This window comes from Paralichthys olivaceus, chromosome 7, assembly GCF_024713975.1.
Source record: "Paralichthys olivaceus isolate ysfri-2021 chromosome 7, ASM2471397v2, whole genome shotgun sequence".
Lineage (NCBI taxonomy): Eukaryota > Metazoa > Chordata > Actinopteri > Pleuronectiformes > Paralichthyidae > Paralichthys > Paralichthys olivaceus.
In genome coordinates, this window is record NC_091099.1 from 1299115 (window position 1) to 1315752 (window position 16638).

The 16638-nt window shown below is 44.6% G+C and overlaps 2 protein-coding genes across 3 annotated transcripts in view; one reads left to right on the forward strand and one right to left on the reverse strand.

The window, feature by feature from the left end:
• Window positions 1-147: 147 nt before the first annotated feature.
• Window positions 148-7257, reverse strand: ces3 (carboxylesterase 3). Of its 2 annotated transcripts, none has more exons than XM_020106819.2 (13): window positions 6735-7257; window positions 6003-6204; window positions 5779-5917; window positions 5185-5318; window positions 4957-5110; window positions 4474-4578; window positions 3545-3646; window positions 2601-2741; window positions 2415-2495; window positions 1916-2057; window positions 1571-1720; window positions 1311-1383; window positions 148-534 (listed from the first exon to the last, which is right to left on the reverse strand). In XM_020106819.2, exons 1-13 carry the CDS (start codon window positions 6793-6795, stop codon window positions 342-344), a joined length of 1677 nt encoding a protein of 558 aa, XP_019962378.2. In that variant the 5' UTR covers window positions 6796-7257; the 3' UTR covers window positions 148-341. The 2 variants fall into 2 exon arrangements, with proteins under 2 accessions (XP_019962378.2, XP_019962379.2); XM_020106820.2 differs by having other exon boundaries at window positions 6003-6201; window positions 6735-6881.
• A 3871-nt stretch (window positions 7258-11128) lies between these two features.
• Window positions 11129-16638, forward strand: part of zfpm1 (zinc finger protein, FOG family member 1) — a 76146-nt gene continuing 70636 nt past the window's right edge. Inside the window, exon 1 of the mRNA XM_069528513.1 lies at window positions 11129-11798. Within this exon, the coding sequence (XP_069384614.1) occupies window positions 11759-11798 (40 nt within the window). The 5' untranslated portion in view covers window positions 11129-11758. The remainder of the gene's footprint in view (window positions 11799-16638) is intronic.

Below are 16638 nucleotides of genomic sequence, written 5' to 3' on the forward strand. Positions count from 1 at the left end.
ATTTAATTTAAGGCGATTGTTGTGCTTGGTGGAGGTTTGGGCTTTATTTCAAATCTTTTGTGTTTGCTTTGTTTGTTCATTTATGTCTTGATGCTAAAAAGATTGTGCACTGCTTCAAACAAAGGTGGTGTTTTAATAAGAGACAAGTTTTTCTTTCTTTGCAGTAAAAGTATTTCCTTTTATTAAAGCTACTTTATGAAACGAGACACACAAGTGGAGTTAAACTTGGAGAATAAGTCAGAGAGAAGTTGGTTTGGACAGTTACTGATCGGATACAAGTTAGTTATGAGGAGAGGGCAGACAAATAAAACCCAAACCAACAACACGGCAGCTGGCAGACGTCAGTTTCCAGGTGTGGCTCCTGCTGCTGCTGCTGCTAACTGTTCCAGCTTCTGAGGAAGGGTGACGGTGATGAAGTGGACTCTGTCCTCCTTCAGCTTCTGTCTCACAGTCTGTGTCAGGCCCAGCTCCATGTAATCCTGCTTCTGTTTGGAATACTGAGGCCAACTGAGCAGACCTGGACCGTCCGGAGATCTGAGGAGGGAACACACATGAAGGCAAATAAAACTCTTTATACCTCTGTACTGACCATTTATTCCAACTTCTATAGAGTTTCATTTTTAACTTAAAGTGCTTATTCAATGTGTTTTATTTCTCTGTTCTCTGCTCAGTATTCAAGCTCAAACAATCGGACTCGTTAAGCTGCTAAATTCTTCAGCGTTAACTTCATCGGATCTCTGGTGGTGAGTTTATTACTAGAATTACCACCTTGTGGTTGAACGCCTCCGTCAAGCAGTTAAGCTGCAGTTTACATCCACGTCTGTGATGTAAAGGGGAATTTGAAGGGGAATTCCAGTATTTTGCAACCTGGGTCCTTGTTTATAAATGTGGGTGTGTGATTAAATGGTGCTTCAGAACTCAGCTGCGACACAGCGGATGTGACTCATCTCATGAGGCAACTGCGACAGTCAATACAAATAATCTGGACATGGATCTGGACCAATTTCAAAGGTTTTTGTAAATAAGATTTATCTTGAAAAATGGTACTGTCAACCATAACCTTTGACCGTTGAACACAAGATCGACTTCGCTCATCCTTTAGTCAAACTCTCGAGAGATTGTGTTCACGAGAATGAGACGGCCCGACTGACAGAAAACCTCTGAACACTGTGGAAGTGATGAGGGACGAACAAAACTATAAAGTTGTGCTAATAAAACCAAAACAGTGAGTCAGATGTTTTTCTGTTGTTCATATAAAAATCTTGATGAGTGCAGTTTTAACTTTATGGCGGCTCTCAGTGCTTACTCACCCATTACGGGCAAAATTGGCCCAGTACGCCATCATGGTCCGACACAGTTGTTTATCTCCCTCGGTGAAGTTGGCTGAAGATGGGACAGAAGGATTTTAATTACAAAATCAGATCAACATTAACTAAATCATCTTCCTCCCACTCGTCCCCTCATTTATTCGCTCTAAACCCAGAGGAGACGTAAAATTCACTACCAGCTTGTCAGGAGGAGACAGGGGAGCTCATATAAATACACACTGAAGGTAATATACTACACCAACCTCCGATCTGTACATGTCCGTTCCAGAAACATGCACCGAACATGAAGACGACATCATCTGCGTGATCTGACTTCACGAAGTCGGGTCTGGTGTGTTTGTAAATCTCCGATTGGTGCACAAACTCGTACATGTAAACTGGAATACCTGCGTCTGGAGACAAAACACAAGGTGCCGGGCGTCACCAGCTTGACCTTTGACCTTCCACCAACAACAAAATCAAATCAGTTCATCCTGGAGTCAAACTGACAGATTGTACCAAAGAACCATTACTTTGTAGAACCAGTCAGCGCTTCACTCGGAGAATATTAAAGTAAAACTGTGCTCTGCCTGTCTCGCTCCACTGACCGATGTGGTAATTGGCCACCTTGACGACGGGCAGCGTCATGAGCATGTCTCCCATGATTTCAGTGAACCCGTCTCTGATGTCCTCTGGTGTTTTGGCGTCTTTCAGGTATTCGTCTGCGATGAGGTCGTTGGCAGCGGCGGCCTGGAACAGAGAGGAAGGTCGGACCATCAGACCCAACTTGTTTTCTATGGGAGGATCATAGACTGTAAATAAAGATGGACGATATAATGGCTCCTCAAAAAATTAAACCAAAGCGTTTTGATCGCCCCCTAGTGGCTGGCTGCAGTGTAGGTCATAAACACTGCCTCTAGATGGCCACCAGGGGGCGATTTAGATGTTTTGGCTTCACTTTAGAAGCCGTCATGTCGGTCTAAGATTTGATCTTAGACCAGACTTTTTTTTAATTAGAGTGAATTTATCAGGGATTGAATTGTGTTGATCGATAAACCATCTTCATCATCATCATCTTCATCATCATCATCACAAGTGTCAGCTCACCCCTGCAGGATAGAACATGTTCATCACTGCCATCACAGACTCTCTGTTCATTCCGTTCTCCCAGCCAGGGGGCGCAAAACTCTGTGATCAAAGTGAGACACAGGGCGTCACAGTCAAGATTCAAAGGAACAAATGGTCGCAGCGGTGATGATGATGATGATGATGTGTCTGAAGTGCTGAGAGGACCTGAGGCAGCAGCCACCCAAACTCATGGTTGGTTATTCCCATCATCGCTGGAACCTTCAACATCTCCTTCCTCTTCAGCAGCTCCACTGGTTCGTCAGGGAGGAAGTCTCCATCCACCACACCTCCCAGGTAGCTCGTCATCTAAACACACAACATTCTGCATGAGGGGATGAAGAGAAGCCACACGGCCTCACTGAGCACTTTATTAGGAACACCAGAAGACCAGACTGTCTCTTCAGTTCGGCTGATGAAGGGTGCGTAGACCGGGTCCCTCGATGGAATTGAGACACAGCTAATCTCTGGTTTCAAGTCTTTTTCAATACACTTCACACCGTCGAGCTCGTATCTTCTCCAAGGCCCCACATTCCCCAATTTTTTTATTTGCACACACTCAGTCCCATGAATATTTCTGCTTCTTTCATCCAGATCCATGATTTATTTTAATTGTAATGAAAATGCTGAAATAAGTTTCTTGATCTGCCCTCTGATCTAGAGCTCAAATTAAAATTGAATGTTCATTCTTGGGGTCACGACCCACGACTCCACATAATTCCATGGAAATAGCTTCTGTAGTTTTTATATATTCCGACTCAGACACGCCCACAACCTCTTCTTTGTGGACTTATTTGTTTCCAGAGCGATGGGAGGACCTGCCCTGTGTGTTCACAGGCTGCCATCTTGTGGCAAACATCAGGCTTCACCCTTTAAATTCTGATGAGTGATTTCACACTGAGCCTAAAGAAAAGGAAACCTTCTGTTTCTTTGTTCCCCTGGTGATGTGAGAGAATAAACTCCAGAACCTTGTAACGTTGACACAACTCTCCAGAATTAAACTGAACAACTTTACACAACTTGCACTGTGCAAACAAAAGGGTCCAGGAAATGATAGATAAATTAGAAAACATCTCAAACTGCTGCTTGTTCCTGTCTGCAGGCTCTTTTACCTGCACTGTCGCCTGGAGCAGCTCCTCTTTAGTTTTTCCTCTCATGCACTGGACCAGCTCCTGTGTGCTGCTGTGGTCACATCCAGTCAGGTTGGCAACGACCTGACAAAAAAAAGAAATGAACCGTTAATGGGCTTTTAACTGAATATGATTTATTGAATTTATCATTGTTTTACATCTTAGTTTTAGGGGTGTATTCTTTTAATCTATTTCTTTCTTGTAATAGATTTCATTTTCATTTTCTTCTTCTAACATTTCAACTCTCTACTTCTTCACATGTTTGCTTTGTTGTTTGACTCTAGTTCTAATGAGCTCGTTCACTCCGTCCACAGGTTGATAAAGTCTTAATCCTCCTTTTGAACTTTGACAGCAGAACATTCCCGTCATTCCTCACAGATGACGCACATTTTCCCACATGAAGAAATCGAGTCCGCTCCCACGTTAGTTTCTGCTTCTGGCAGATCAGCTGGTGCCCGAGTTACACAAATGTTTTTAATGAGCAGATTTACAGAACGTGGGAATTTTATTTTCCTTAAACTTGTTATCAAACCACAACATGGACTCCTTTGGTTTTTACTGGAACTCGTCTTTCACTCACATGTCGATATCAGTGTTTATGTTTCCTATTTGAAAACTTTCACCTTAAAGAATAAACAGAATAGGTTCATATTTTAAACTTTAACATTTGTTTGTATTTATGTTTTGTTGTTATTTACAGTTATTCATAATGAAGTCATTATTAGAGCCACTCACAATCTGAGATCTCAAGAATAAAGTCAAATATTACAAGAAAAAAGGTTGTGACTTTACGAGATGTTATCATTTCATTTAATTCTTATGATGTGACTTTTGTCTCATTAAATTAAAACTTTATTCTTGTTATATTAAAACTTTGTTCTCATTATATTTCTGTTTACATGTTACAGTACCTTAGCATAACCCAAAGCATGGGAGGCCGGGGAGGTCCCGAGTGTCGCGACTCCACTTTGAAAGATCGCCCTCTGAAACAATCCTTTGGCTTGAGGAGAGAGAGTCTGTTCATGAGGAAAGATACAGATAATTAATATTTGATAAATGGACCTGATGCATAATAGATATATATAATTCATCACTGACACTGTTCTTACTCAACGTCTCTCATTCAGTTCAAAATGTCAGAAGTCAGAAGTTACAAACTTAGACACAAAACCATTGATTGATCTCTAAATAAACAAGGAAATACAAGAAATCATGGAACATTAGTGAAAACACAAGACATTTGTTTTATGACGATAAAAATAAATATGTTTGAATGAATGACGGCAGAGAACAGATATTTAAAACTTGCTTTGATAAAAATAAAACAACAAAGAGTAATCTGGTGCCTAAGGAACAACAACGTGTTTTAAACAATGAAGTGAACTCTTATTCACCAGCAGGGAGGAGCTGATGCCTCCTGCAGATTCTCCAGCGACTGTGACCGTCTGAGGATCTCCTCCGAAGGCTTCAATATTTTCCTTCACCCATCTCAGAGCTGCCAGCTGGTCCAGGAAACCCCAGTTCCCCCGAGCATGTTCGTCTCCGGTGCTTTGGAGCAGGAGAACCGTCACTGTGACGCTGTGCATGTTCTCACTCTCTTTATCTGAAGGACAGGGTCTTACCTCAGGAATCCCAGAATGCTGAGGCGATACTGTACGAAAACCGTCACGATGTTTTCATAGGCCGCTAACGGAGAGCCATCGTAATGAGAGGCCGCTCCGATCACCAGACCTCCTCCGTGGATCCACACCATCACCTGACACACGACAACACAGACACACAACGTTACAGCTGTCTGCTTCACCTCCACCGCGCTCCATGGGAACATCTCTGTCTGCAAACCTGCTGAGTCACATCAAGTGTGATCTCGCTGTCTTAAGGAGACAGGAGCTAAAACCAAGTGTTTGAGACAGAGGCTGAAAAGAGGAGCTGCAGCGATGGACAGTCTGAGGAAGGTCACGTGTTTGAGCATTAAATCATTTTACGGTCACAACTCATTTAAAGGATCGAGCTGATTGTGAGCTTCTGTTGGAGCTGAAGACAATGAACGATAAAAAGTGGAAAGGTTTTACAAGGAGGCGTCTGTTGAATTAAAAGCACTGACGGGAATTTGAATCACACAAAGTGTAATAATTGTGATAAGTGTTGGACTGAAGGTTGTGTGTAAATCCTGAAAACAAAACAACATCAGTTAGAGAGTCGTCTCTTTAACCCACCGGGAGTTTGTCCCCGCTCTTCGCTTCAGCGGTCGTGTACACATTCAAATACAAACAGTCCTCTGACAGCTCTGTGGGTTTGTACGTCATCGAGAGAACCTGAGAGATATTCACAAACTTGTCTGCGGCCTGGATACACCTGAGACGAGAGAGAAGAAACGTGCCTCATCCACAGAGAAGACTCAAATGTTAAATCTGGTAATCTAGGGATCAGCCTTTGTTACATGGGGGGGTGATGTGTGCCGTCTCTCTCCCCCTCCCAGGGCTCTGCGTCCTGTGGAGCGGCCAGGCGAAGGGGCCCCACGGGGGGCCGGGCGAAAGGGATTCCCAAGTATTGCTTCACCCGTCTCTCGGTGCCTTTCACCGTCACATATCCCCCCCTGACTCTGCCATTTTTCAGGGAAACTACGAGGTCATCGCTCCCTGCTGAAGATACAAGTGTGTTAAAGGTCACAGTTATCGTACAGTGGATGTTTCATCACCGCCAAACATCCAAGATATTCTGAAGCCTAGTTTGATTTGAAAATATCAATCCCATCATGTCAAACCATGTGGATGATTCAGCTCTTTAATACCATTCAACAACACAACAAACAACACAACTGAAACATGTGACAGTCAATTCAGGTGCTTGATTTATTGATGAGTCTGTGCTGGACGTTGGTTTTTACAGTTACTGTTGCTCATCTGAATGTTCTCTGTGCAGGAGAAAAGACTTTTGGAGAACGTCCTGACATCCTCCGTGCACTTGCACTCAGATTTCCTGCGCTCCAGCTTCAGCTCCTCCTCCTCCTCCATTTTGTTTTAAAATCTAAATTAAAATAGTTGAACCATTCGTCCTGTTCATTTGTGTGAGTTTCTGAAAGGGAAGGCGCACTGAACACAGCATTTACTCTGATGAATGACCCGCTAACATGTTAGCATGCTACACCTTTTAAGAGTGGGTGTTTTCTTACCTTGCAGCGTCACCTGTGCCAGAACAGGAAGCAGGTAAACAACGAGCAGCTCTGTTCTCATCCTGACTGAGCTCAAAGAAACACTGAGTTACTGTGAACCCTCAGAGAAATAGTCCCCATGTAGGACCTCCCCTCCAACACACACACACACACACACACACACACACACACACAGAATTACTCCATCACCAGTTACTCTACCCAACTAGGGGTTGAGTCGTCTGCTGTCAGATGGTAGTGATGACGGTGATCACGATGATGTTGCAGCTGGTTGTTCAGGTTGGTTTAACTCAGTCGTCTGTCTCCCCACTGCTCCTCAAAGTCCTCCCCCCAGATTTGACGTTTAGGTCTGAAGCAGATGACAGAAACTGAGACGACGAAGTGATGGCGTCTTTAATTGAGACGTTCTGTTTTGATTTCTGCTTCGTGGAATCCTTCGTGCTGAACCAACATCTTTCTTGAACTTCTCCATGACACCTTGTATCACAGACACACTTTGACATCATCATCATCAACTGTGACCGAATAACACGTCTTGTAAAATGGTTATATATTATGTAATCCTGACAACATGTGATCTATGACTATCCAACTCTACACACACACATGCACACATGCACTTTGGACCTTCGAGTCCCACACACATCACAAACAAGTGTATTACGTCACAGCTACAGCTGTGTCAATGGTGCGGCCGCATTGATTTTACTTCCAATGCAGCAGGACTCTGGACAGAGTCAGAAAATTACACAATCCTGCAGTTTGTCCAGCACAGCTACACACTGCAAACCACTACTTCTAAAACAGTTCACTTTCTGTTCACACAGGATTTCATCATTTACACAAAAAGGAAACTCGTGTTTAGGTAGGTTGAGTAAGATTCTACAGAATAGTGAAATAAAAACAAACTGTGAGAAATGAGCTGCTCACATGATGCTCTGATGCTCCTTTGATTTAAAGCAGCAAAAATAGCACAAGTGAAGATATTGCTGGTGGAAATGTGACTCTTGTACTGAAGTGCAGTATTTGAATTCATATCGTAAAGCTTCAAATCGAGAGGCTCTTGACACAGAAGGTTGAGACCATTCAATGAAAGAGAAACTCAACAGTTCCCACAAAGAGCAGCTCTGACGACTGTGGAGAGAAAAACCTCCATGGACACTCGGCAGACTTTTGATCTGTGTCGTGGACTCAGCGCCTGCTTGTGTTTGGGCCTTTTGATTTGTCTCATCGGATCAGTTCAATTCATTTCAGGTGTGTGTGTTCCTGCTTCGTTCAACCTCTTTTCTGCCGCTTTAGTTTTTTCTTTTGTTCTGGACGAGCTTAGTTTGAGTTCATGGATCAGCTGAGTTCTCCCATCAGAGATTATTTAGAATATTTACATTTATGTACAGTATAATTCATATTCGTCTCCTTGCTTCTGTCCCTGCACTTGGGTCCTCGATGCTAAAACGTGACACGAAGAGCATTATTGTATTATGGTCGTTTTCATCACTTTGACCTTTAAACCCATTTTTTGTGCAGAGGCGACAAAGCAGTCGCTCTGGGAGTTTTGTTTTAGAATAGTCACAAAGATGTAGCAAGTAACTGAACGTATGGAAGAAACTAACTGTATCCTGTAGTAGCAGCAGACAAGTTTCACATTAAGATGCCGTCGCTGTGAGCTCCAGGTGTTGGATCATCAATAATCTTCATGTGATGAACCAGATCCTGGACCGTCAGTTCCCCCGTCCTCCCCAGAGGTGGCTTTGATGCTGTTTGCCTTTGAGAAACAACGTGTCCCGTCAGGCAGAACAAACTCGGTGAGCTCTGTAAACCTGAAGTGGGAGGCCATGTCGTTGCAAATATTCAACCTCGTCCTGCGATGAGGTGGATTCACTCTGTAGAACCAGGAGAATCTGCAACATGTGACGGAGGAGCAGCTCTAGGAGTGTTTTATTACACAGATATCTCTGAGCAGACAGAAGGTGAAACACACGTTCTGTTCAGTTCCACCAGAGCGAGACGCTGACACCTGACTGCGTCACACAAGGAAGCTCTAATTAATGTCATGAGGTAAAGTTCATCAGTCTCCTGCTGAGACGAGTCAATTTATCTAACAAAACGTCTGAGCCAATGAAAACCTGGAGGATGAGAGAGACGAGACAAAACCCTTCAGCATGTGGCAGCATCATTTCCTGCACAGACGATCCTCTCAGGTCATGAGGCAGCTCAGGAGTTAGTTATTTATTTAGTTAGTGGGTTAGTTAGTGGTTGGTTAGTTAGTTAGTTTTGTTTTTTGCACATGATGATTCAATGGGACCAAAATCTTAATCATGTTTATACAAACAAATTTGAGTCTCGAAAGTGTTTGGGGTCAAGAGCTGATGAGAGAAAATCAGGAAATGATGTTATGGTGGAAACAAACTTAAACCTCCGGTAAGATAAATCTCCAACATGTCAACCCGTGCTGGACACAATTCAAGCATTTCAAGAAGTCCGTATGAAGTTAAAAGACCCCAGAGCTGCAGCAGTTCTCATGTGGAGAATAAAAACTGAACGCTGCTCCTCCAGGAGTAGTTTTGACGCTGGGACAGAAAACAGACTCGTCCCAGACGACCTGATGATCTGATGGTTCACAGCAGCAGGTCAGAAATATATTTCAACTCTACACATTCACCATCAAATCTCCAAGCATCTGAATCCTGACGTGCTGATGCTGCAGCACTGTTCATATCTGCAAAGAATAAAAAGCATGAGAGGAGTTTTCACTCTCTCCTGGAGGTGGGGGTTGGTCTGACAGATCACCACTAGATGGCATCAGTGAACTGCTCCTCTCTCGGTTCGTGTTGAGGGTAACAGCGATGGAGGGGTTGCTGGTTCAAATCCCTGGTGAAGCTGTGACCTTACCTGAAGTACAGTTCACTGTCTTTCGTCTCTGTGCAAAGGGAATGTGACATTTTCAGTTGTGATCTTTAATTTCTGAAATAAAGAAAATAGAAAACCTGAACTGAAAACATTCCTAAATTGGTTTGGATTTTGAAGTTAAAGGCAAATTTACATGTGTCTTTAAACCCTCAATAAAAAAACTTTTTATTGCTGTTATTGTTCTTTGTAATGCAATAACTTCTGTTTGAGTCATCCATGCAGGAAACCAAGCAGCCTGTCCTCAGCCCAAACGGAAATCCCTGCTAATCTCTTGTCTGTATCACAATGAAACATGATTCAAAGCACAATACAGTAAAAAAATCATCCAGCAACACCATGCATCAAACTTTATAAAAATAATAATGCGTCGATAATAAACGACACCAAGTTAAATAAGGTGACAATCACCAGGTGGAAATAATCATGTGGATGAGACTCAGGCTCAGACGTAGAGTAACCAAATATAATGTCTATCTTCAGGTGGAACATGGAAAAGTTTATGACTGCATATTGTTTTCACAAAATAACTCCAATATATCTTCTGTACATGGACATCCAACATGTCGCAGGATTTCATCAGGTGGAAGAACTCACATATACCCGGTTTCCCCTTCACAATATTGTTCGGTGTGTCAATTTCCAAACCATTGCAATGGCAGACGCGTGTGTATGTCAACGACAACATGAATATAAAGACAACGTACAAAGTGTTACACAACAGAAAACAAATGGTTGTAAGACAGAAGGAAGGACAATAATAATAACCTAAATGATCATAATGGCAATAGAAGTAAAAACCATATAGTTCATAATATTTAATAATATACACGTTTTAATGTATCTTAATATATATTTACTTTTTCGGTTTTATCTTGAAATTGGATTATTATATTTTATAATTTTGAACCTGCTCTGCAAGGTATTTTTTTACTTCTCCCCAAAGAAATATTAACAGGTTTTAATGTATTTCAATTTAGACGTGTGCATTTATTTGAATCAGATTGACTTTAATTACTTTATCTCATTTTATTTCAATTCATAATTTTAAAATAAATAAAAACATCTGGCTCTATAGGTATGTGAACCGGTTTTTATTTACTTTACACCCCAAAATGAATAAGGTCGTTTTAACATTGTAATTTTAAAATGAATTTATTTGAATCATATTTCTTTTTCTCTGTTTTTTATTCTCTCCATTCTTCACTTTGTTTATTTTGTTTTATTTTGTTTTATTTTGTTTTATTTTATTTTGTTTTATTTTTTTATTTTATTTTATTTTGTTTTATTTTATTTTGTTTTGTTTAATTTAATTTAATTTAATTTAATTTAGTTTTATTTTATTTTATTTTATTTTATTTTATTTTGTTTTATTTTGTTTGCTCTACGAGGTGCGGCTGTGAGCCAATGGGAGACGGGTGCGGCGTGTGACGTCAGACGCAGGGGGCGGGCCCGCCGGGCACGCACGGCGGAGTTTGTCGCTCCGCTCCATTGACGCGGCTCCGCGGGTCAGAGGAGGTGCAAGCGGGAGAGAGGGCGACCGAGCCGGGGAGAGCGAACTTCACAGAGACCCTTCAGCTCCAGCGGCTCCACTGCGCTGGACCCCCCACACGAACTTTGACACCGGTTTATCCCCGCTGACGTCCCCGCACAAGAGCGACGGTGCTCGCTCTCGGAGCCGGCGGAAGGTGCGGCGGCGGCGGCGGAGGCGGCGGCGGCGCGGGGCGAAGGTACGGAGGGAGGGAGGGAGGGGGCGAGCCCGGTGAGGGAGTAACCGTTGAGCCGGAGAACCGACCGGAGAGAAAGGTGACGGTTCATCCGAGGGGGACGCGGAGACAGGCGGACCGGCAGCGACGAGGACTCGGTTGACGGACTCAGCCACAGGTAGCTCCCTCCCCCCCCCCACCGCGGCAGCAGCACCACCGCGGCGGAAGAAGCAAAGTGCCCGGCGGGTCATGCGGATTCCTCCGGTTCGCCGGTCGGAGCGGTGAGTCGCAGCTGTAGCAGCCGAGACGAAGACGAGAAAGAGGCAGAACACAGAAGAACCACACCGGCCCCGTCTCTTCCAGCTCCGGCAGTCCGTCCCAGCGGACTCCTGACCAGGGGGGAAGAGAGCCACCATGTCCCGGAGGAAGCAGAGCAAACCCCGGCAGATCAAGCGTAAGGAACAAGTTCATTACCTGGTTGTTGTGGGTCGAAGACGCGTGTGTGTGCTTCTACCACGTGTGTGTGTGTGTGTGTGTCCGTGTGACCATCCGACACAAAGTTCAGAGGATCGGCTGTAACCGGCCTGTGAACCCGGGGCGAGCACCTGACCTCCCCCCGGTGTGTCCGTGACTCGGGTGTGGTTAAAAACAAACAAACCGGGACTCGAACACATCACTTCAACAAGACCAGCGACAGAAACCAGCGGAGCTCTCTTAGAATAAACCTCAGAGAATAAACACGCTGGGTTCTTTATTTTGCTGTTTTCACTTTAACTTGACGCTTGAGCTCTTTCTGGTTCGTCGCGCTGTGTCTCTGTGAGTGTGAGTGTTCTGCTGGTTAAACTTTGAATTCATTGTCCTGCAGAGAGACAGACAGAGACAGACAGGGACAGACAGGGACAGGGACGGGGGGGGGGGGGGGGGGGGGGGGGGGGGGGGGGGTTGTCCGGTTGGCAGCTGATTCTGAAGCCGTCGCCGCCGCTTCCTGTTTAATTCTGTTGTGGAAACGTCAGTGTTCTCTGAAAAAGCCGATGTGAGCAGAGATAAAGCAGCGATCCGATGTGAGCTGAGATAAAGATTAAAATTGGATCTTTTTTTTATTTGTTTTCTGTCTGAGCCATGCAGCGCCGGGGCCTCCCCCCCCCCCCCCCCCCCCCCCCCCCCCCCTTGGCTTTTCACTTCTCTTTTCCACAGATGGGGGGGTCAGATAAGGAGCCTGGCTGATCTCTCCTGCTGATAGCTGCTTACAATTGGATCTTTTCTTTTTTCTCATCTCTCGCTTTAACTCAATAATGCATCTTAAGGCCGCTGGAAACGTCCCTCGTCTTGGTCTGGTCTCCTGACGAGAGCTTCCTGTTTATAAAGACGTGTGAAGCTTTATCAGACTGATGCTCAGAGTTCATGTAGAAAAAAAAAGAAGAAAACAACAACCCATGAATCGTGTATGTTGAGCTTCCTCTTGTGCTGTGAAGTAACCTCACCTGAAATCAGAGTGGAAACCACGACATCCCAGTTTGTTCAATCATGTTGAAGTAATAATAATCATATTAATTATAATTATTATCTCCTCATCAGTGTCACCGTGTTCCAAGAAACCAGCTGTTTCAAAATAACCTGGAAACGTATCATCACATTACTTTAACGCAGTTAACTGTGATTTGTTGAGTTGATTAATAGTACTGTTTTTAAATCTAAAGGAGATAAATAAATAAATACGAGAGAATTACAAAGATGTGAGATTTTTATTGAATTCATTTTTTTCCTGAAATCCCCTGAAAGACCAAATTTTTCTCTGATAGTCAAAAAAAACAAAAGTCCAGAGGAAGCAGCGAGTGTTTGCATCAAGATATTAAAGCAGTTTTCAAAATTGGGTTTGAACATCTTCTGTAGTTTGTGTTTCTCGTGTGAAGCAGCAGCAGGAGTTTGTCCTGGGCCTGTTTCAAGTTGACGTCTTCTCCGAGTTCGCCTCCTCTTCTTCATCCTGAGATATTTGTATTCTTCCTGCTTCCCGTTCGTCACGTGTTAGAAACCTCATGTTTCCTGATGTACTCTGTCGGGAAAACCTTCCAGAAAACGTGCGGAGCCACTTACTCGGTCACTTGCGTTCTCGCACGCAGCCTGGTGCGGTTTTAGTTTCGAAATTGAAACGGATTCGTGTTTCAGTCTGGACGGACAGAAACCACCAGGCTACCAGCAGTGGATGCACCTTTCCCGATGGTGCAAAGTTTTGAAATGGTCGTGATGTTTCAGTTTGCGTTGGTTCATAACCGCAGAATGTAGCTCGCTCGCTCGCTCACTCGCTCTCTCGTGTCGTCCCCGGCTCCACTGAGCTTCGCTGACCGTGTGTGTGGCGATCAGGTGCATCTGCTGAGGATTTCTCTGGATGACGTTTTCTTGAGCGCCGCCACAAGTAGTCTCTTCCTGTTTGTTCATATCTGTTTCCATAGAGAGGCCTATCAGCTGTGAACTCCCAGCAGACACCTACACTGAAGCCAGCAGCGAGGCCTGGAGATGTATTCCAGACCCCGAGGCTGATAAACCCAGGCTAGACTTGGCGTGTATGCAAGAGAGAGAGAGAGAGTGTGTGTGTGTGTGTGTGTGTGTACACGTGTGCGTCTCGGGGGTGTCATGGCCGTCTTTATCAGTGCTCCTGGTCCACCATGCTTCCCCGTGCACCAGGTCCCGGCTGCTGTCGAGGCCAGCGAGGCTCTCAGCCCCGTGACTCTCTTGTGATTTGGCAGACATTTTGATAGGAGAGAGTGAGAGTGATAAGGACTTTGTTTGGCTGTGGTGTGTGTCTGTGTGTGTGTGTGTGTGTGTTTGTGGGGGGGTCAGCAGAGGTGGGGGGGTTGTGGTACCACCACCACCACTATGACTACTCATGCATTGTGTCCTCCATGTTGTTTTCAGGGTGCTGATACTGATATGACAGATTCCAGCCGGGTTTTATTATCGCAGTGATGCAGCTCTGACTTCCTGTTTGATGATGATTCATACGACTCATTAATGTCGTTTGAAATTGTTCAGACTGATTCCTGGTTTTTTCGTTGTTTCTCTTCTGTCGTCCGGTTTGTTTTTGGTGTTGAACTCTTAATGCAGAGTCGGCTGCACCTTCACAGTAAAAGTCAGTTTTGAACAATGCTCTTAAGATGAAAATGACACTGGCTTCGTCCAAACTATTCTCCAACTGAGACTTTTGTAAACAACGACGCCCACCTTGTCATCCTGATTGGTTCTCATCAGTCACATGACTCCACTACCAGCGGTGAAGAGCTGCTAACACACGTTGTTGCTCCAAGACAAAGAATCCCTGCTCTTACTTTTCATCATGAGCTGTTCCCTCGTTAGCGGAACTTTCTGTAACTAAGCAACCGACTACAGCTTCTACTTCCTGTTTACAGGACCAGCGTTACTACATGTGACCTCAGGTGTTCGTTGGATTCGTTTCTGCATCACGTTGTAAACTTTTCATCACATGCTCCCGGTGTTTGTAGAGCGGACTCAGAAAATGTAACTTCAGGAATGTTGATGCATTTGTTCTTCAAGTCGTCTGATTTCATCGTCAGAACAGTTTGAAGTTTCATCTCATGTCAACGTGTTCTGTGATTTGTTTTCTTCTTCTACTGTTAAAGGGGGAGGAGTCTGTTGTAATGACCTGGTCCGACCACGGTTCTGAGACTTTTCCTCTTCTGGTTGGAACAAACTGTGTGAGGCAATGGATCCCCAGATTACACAGCGGAGCATATTTACAAGTGAATTATAAGTTAGAGGGTTCGTTAAGTTTTGCTGAAGGTATTCTTTGCACTCCGCCCTACAACTGGTGTCGTTTGTCTATGTGAAGCTTTTACTCTTCATCACAGGAAAAAGCAACAGTTGACAACAACCCCCCCCCCCCCCCCCAACAACAGAGGTGTACATTAAGTCAACACTGTCTGGATCTTCTTCCGTTTTCACCCCCTCTTCCCCACAACGACAATGGATCAAGTCCAGGGTTTTCTGGAGGCCCAGAGCAGAGGAGGAGAAGGGGGTGTTTGTGTAGCAGATAGATATTTGTCTGTGTCTCTTTGTGCGTCATCCTCCCCAACGGTTGGTGATCTTTCAGCCTGATAAGGCTTCCCTCCTCGATGAGGAGATAGCAGGCAGGCAGGCAGCCCACTGAGGCTGGATCCCTGGGCTTATATTTTGGCGGTTGAGATGGGAGACGTGATAAAACTTGGCGGCGATCGCTCCTGCTGATATCGCAGAAAGCAAAAGAGAGGGAGAGGGAGAGGGGGAGGCTGGGCAGATGGAAGGAGAGATGGAGGATGGAGGGCACATTGTAATTACATCTGGCATGTGCATGCCATTTTCCCAGCGTTGTCATGTTGTTGTTGGTGGTTTTGTTTGCGATTGGCTGGGGGTGGATCTCCAGATAATTAAAAGAAGAGAAGGAGCGGAGGGAGAGCAGGAGAGAAAGAAATGTGCTGTGATAAGAGGGAGGAGGAGATGAGGAGAGGAGGTAGATAGTGGGAAGAAAGAGATAGAGAGGAAAAAGTGTGTGGAATACATAACTGGTGGATGAATGTGGTGTGTTTTTGATGGCAGCCCAGCCAGCTGCTCCCCCACCCTCCTGTGAAAGATGTTGGAGGTTGATAAGGAGGCCTGCTGATGGCAGATAGATAACGCCGCGCAGATCCTCACTGCTGATTGGACGTCTGTGTGTGTGTGAAAGCTCGGTGCCTATGACATCAGTGCTGGAGCTCAGAGGTCAGCATGAATAATATGCTGCCTCCCACAGCTTAAAGCAGGACGCCTGCAGAGGCCAGACAAGGAAATCACCTCCTCCTCCACGTTTCCTCCTCCTCCTCTTCTTTTACTTTTTCTTCTTGCACCCTCTCTTCATTTTTTACTTTTCGGAAAACAATGGCTCCACCGCTGTGAAGCTAACAGACGAGGATCTATTAAGACTTTTTAAAATGTAGATAAAAGTTGTAAAATTTAAGTGTGTGTGTGTGTGTGTGTGTGTGTGTGTGTGTGTGTGTGTGTGTGTGTGTGTGTGTGTGTGTGTTTGTGTGTTTCCAGGCCGAGGTCTCGTTCTACAGACACACAGTCGTGAGAGTAAATTAATTCTTTGTGAGCGAAAGTGAAATAAAACACACAAGCACGTCTAAATTCCAAGGACCGACACACAAACCCACACCCAGAAAACCCACACAGTGCCTCGGTGGTTGCTTTCCCCTGTGTGTGTGTGTCTGTGTGTGTGTGTGTGTGTGTGTGTGTGTTCTCTCTCCTTCTTTGTTCTGCTTTTAGCTTGA